Source organism: Triticum aestivum, chromosome 7B (assembly GCF_018294505.1).
Source record: "Triticum aestivum cultivar Chinese Spring chromosome 7B, IWGSC CS RefSeq v2.1, whole genome shotgun sequence".
Classification (NCBI taxonomy): Eukaryota; Viridiplantae; Streptophyta; class Magnoliopsida; order Poales; family Poaceae; genus Triticum; species Triticum aestivum.
Window position 1 is genome coordinate 509,627,599 of NC_057813.1, and position 4,235 is coordinate 509,631,833.

A 4,235-nucleotide genomic window follows, 5' to 3' on the forward strand; every position below is an offset into this window, starting at 1 on the left:
GGTTAGTTTGGATCGTAAAGTCATATAATCATACAACAGAATCGAGATTCTGACAACTTTTGACGCAATGCAAAGAATCAATAAAAACCTAGGGGAAAACACAACTCAAATTCTTATCAGCGCCCTGCATACACAAACAACTCTGGTGGCCCCATTGAATTTCCAAGGTGGAACAGAATATGCCAGCTTCCTCGAGATTCGTGCAAGAGAGCGATCTAAGAAATCCCGGGCAGGGGTCTGCGTGGGAGGTACTGAGGCTTGGACTGATTTGCCCTAAAGACTTCCTATTTAGTTCGGCTGATCCCCCAATCCCCTGCTCGCCTCCACCCAAATACTCCAGGAAACAAACTTCGAACGCCCGCCCAAGAAGCGGCGCCGGCGCCATGGGGGATCGGCCAAAGCTTCCTGCCCGGTACGAGCAGGTGAAGCTGCTCGGCGAGGGCAATTTCGCCAAGGTCTACCTCGCGCGGCACATGGATACCAAGGAGGAGGTGGCAATCAAGGTGATGGACAAGGAGAAGCTCATCAAGTTGGGCGCCGTTCAACAGATCAAGCGCGAGATCGCCGTGATGCGCCGGTTGCGCCACCCCAACATCGTTCAGCTCCACAAGGTGATGGCCTGCAAGTCCCGCATCTTCGTCGTCATGGAGTACGTCCGCGGTGGCCCGCTCTACCGCCACATCCCCGCCAACAGCGGCCTCAAGGAGGACGAGACGCGCCGCATCTTCCAGCAGCTCGTCTCGGCGCTCACCTTCTGCCACGCGCAGGGCGTGTACCACCGCGACATCAAGCCCGACAACCTCCTCGTCGACGAGCACGGCAATCTCAAGGTCGCCGACTTCGGGCTCTCCGCCCACGCCGACACGGCTCGCCGGGAGGCGCTCCTCCACACCGTCTGTGGCACGCCCCTGTACGTCCCTCCCGAGGTGTTCGCGCGCCGGGGCTATGACGGTGCCAAGGCGGACGCCTGGTCATGCGGCATCGTCCTCTTCGTGCTCGCCGCCGGCCGCAAGCCTTTCCGGGACGACGACTTCATCACCCTGTACCGGACAATCTGCCGCGGTGACTACCGTTGCCCACGCACCTTCAGCCCCGAACTGGTACGCATAGTACGCCGCCTCCTCCAACCAAACCCAGCGCACCGAATCACACTCCTGCAAATCAAGGAAACAGATTGGTTCAAGAAAGGCTTCAAAGAAGTTAGTTTCTACATCGACAACAAGGACTGCTTGCGCAGCCTTGATGGCTCCGAAGAGCCTGATCTCTGTGACTCTGACTCCGAGGACGAGACTGCCATGTCTTCGTCATCCTCCGGCTCTTCCTCTCCCGTGGCTCATGGCGACGGCGGCGGCATGCACACCTCGGTTTCAGCACCGTCTCTTGTAAATCTGGAGAAGATGCACATTGCTGCAGCTCGTGCCCCCGAGCCGCGCATAAGACGGATCAAGAGCATGAACGCGTTCGACATCATCGCCTCCTCGCCAAGCTTCGATCTGTCCGGGCTGTTCGAGGAGCGTGGCGAGCAGTTGCGTTTCGTGTCCAGCGCGCCGGTGAATACCATCATCTCGAAGCTGGAGGAGATCGCCGGGCAAGTTAGCTTCACGGCACGCACCAAGGATTGCCAAGTGAGCTTCGAGGCGACGAGGAATGGCCACAAGGGCGCGCTGGCCATATCCACCAAGATATTCCAGCTCACGCCGGAGCTCGTCATGGTCCAGGTATGCAAGAAAGCCGGAGACACCGCTGAATACCGTCAATTCTGCGGCAGTGAGCTCAAGCCCGGCCTTCGAGGTATTGTGGATGGCCTGCCCGAGGATGGCCTTCCTCCGACGTTGAATGTTGCGTGAAATTTTAAAGAATGTGGGTGAAAAGCAGCGGATTTTGATTCAAAAGTATTTTCACTTTGTTTTTCTTATTGTTTAGTAGTTCAGTTTAGGACTAAACAGTGTTGGTGGTGGATCACCGATGTATCATGGCACTGAGTTCTAAGTGTTGTGTATTCTGTACATTAGGGAAGATATTGCTTGTTGCTAATTAAATTTCCATACAGACTGTTTTCTGCAGTTAAGTTAATTTCAAGATTGATTTGGTACTGAAAAATCTACACACAATTCATCTCCTAATATTGAGATGAGATTGGTTAAGAAGCATCAATATGGCATCTTTCTTGGTCCCCTGATATGTGAATGATTGTCTTATCATAACATGTAGTCACGGGACATGCTTACGTATGGATCTTGTTGGCATTGGAGTTTTCAATCTTGGAATCACACGACCTTTCCTAGCACCCAAGGTAGTTTGATAAAAATCTTCCTCAGGTGAAACTGTGGAATGTCAAACTGGCCACCAATGTTGGGATCTTCTCACATGATCTCTTAAAAATCTACGGCAGGGAGATGCCCTTGTGTGGAAAATTGAGTGCAAAGTTGAACAAATCATCTTCCCCTTTTGGATGGCACATGTTTCTGACAAAAAGGGGAAAAGGGCGAGAAAATGATACGAGTTGATACCAACATGTGTGCCCTGTCTAGAGGGGAATCACAGGCAGTACACCGTAGCACAATGGGATCTGTGCAAGAGATTTCAGTCTTTGGACATTAGCTACCTTGCAGCAGCTATCGATGTACTGCTCCTGTTGTTCTCATCCGTGAAAGGTGAAACCACAACCTCTTTACAATCTTTTCGTGATGGCCGCGTTGTCCATTAGTGTTATTGTCCAGTAAACCATACGCTTGCGGCCATGCAAGCTGAACCATTCTTTGTTCTCTTCAACGTGCTGCCAAATGACAGTGGTCCTTTGCTGATATGGACAGCTCGTCAAAACAGCGACATGTTACTTCAGACAGAACAACATCGTCAGCTCATGAATTTTATGCTTGTTGTATGTTACTTGTTTACTATTCTCTTCCAAGACCTGGTAGAAATCTGGACACATGCATGGGTGCTAGACTAGAACCAAACTACCAATGCTCTTGTTGTAGATTAGCAAATTCTTTACTCAATTATGTGGACAAGACTGCAAGTACCAGCACAGCATGGACACCGAGAGCCACATAATGATTCAGAGTGTTCAACAACCAAAATGGTGGGTCTTCGCCTGCGATGAGCCACATGTCCAAACAATTTCTTAAACTATATACGCCTATCAGCATCCTAGTGGGTTTCTGATTCAGAATAAAGAAGTAAGAGTATCTCGTATCCTATATTTGCTCAACATAATTGCTGGCATGTCTCAATTAATTTAATCAAAAGCTGACATCACATCTGCTGCATATTTTTTCAGTCGTTTAATAGGTTTTTCTAAAGGTACCCGGGCACTCCTAATGAACGGTGGGGAGTACATGGCATATTGAATGAATATGAGCCTTCTATCCATCTTATCGGATACCTCACAACAGGTCTTAAGGAGTACAGAGTGCCTTATGTTGGGGGCAAAATCATAATGAAGAGACCAATTTACATGTTTCAATCACATTCAGAGTGAGTACTTCATTGATGATTTGCACCTGACATTAAATTTTCCTTTCTGGATCAACTTTATGCCAACTTTTGTTAGGCATCATTTTCTGCATTGAAAGGCATATGCTGATCCATTTGGACCGTTCCATACTTCTTTCCCATTGTTTAGCAGATACAGATCAGAGAAGGCTCACGTGATTGACAGCTACGGGCACCCATGGGCGTTGTAAAACCACTGAATTATGTGGCCTACATGAAAGACAACACCTGCTAGGGCCAGTGAGAAGGACAGTTTGTAGAAACAAGTATGTTCATTTTCTCTTATTAGATTTGCGAAGTATCTCTGCTCCTTGTTGATGGTTACATAATAACATGATAAACATGGTTAAGACAGTTTAGAAGCTTCTAGTTCAACAAAATGACCGTTATCTCTAGAAATAATTAATTCAGGTAAAGGAAATGAAAAGTACCACAATGATCGTTCTGCTTCAGAATATAGATGGCCTGAACTGTTTTATTAGATAGTTGCTCAACTTCCACTACTCAAGAGTCCTTGAGTTGGTAAAAGCAAAGTTCAACTTTTTGATCATCGTAATTCCTTCAAACTGCATGCTTCATGTTGGCCTCAAATATCTAACCAGCCTCTAACAGTACGTGAAAAAACTAGCATATCTTTCGTCGCGCCGAGACAATCAGTGTTCCCAACAAGATATTTTCCCCTTTTTCAATCGTCTCCATCGCGATCAATAGTTTCAGTACTGTTGTGTTGTCGTTGT

The 4,235-nt window shown here is 48.0% G+C and overlaps 1 protein-coding gene across 1 annotated transcript; it reads left to right on the top strand.

Annotated features, from left to right (window-relative positions):
- The first annotated feature begins 301 nt into the window (after window positions 1-301).
- LOC123158991 (CBL-interacting protein kinase 25) lies at window positions 302-2,092 on the top strand. The gene has a single exon (XM_044576797.1). It carries the CDS (start codon window positions 384-386, stop codon window positions 1,845-1,847), a length of 1,464 nt encoding a protein of 487 aa, XP_044432732.1. The 5' UTR covers window positions 302-383; the 3' UTR covers window positions 1,848-2,092.
- Window positions 2,093-4,235: the final 2,143 nt, after the last annotated feature.

Coding starts and splice junctions, on each gene's coding strand:
- LOC123158991 (XM_044576797.1), top strand. CDS start 384: ATGGGGGATCGGCCAAAGCTTCCTGCCCGGTACGAGCAGGTGAAGCTG.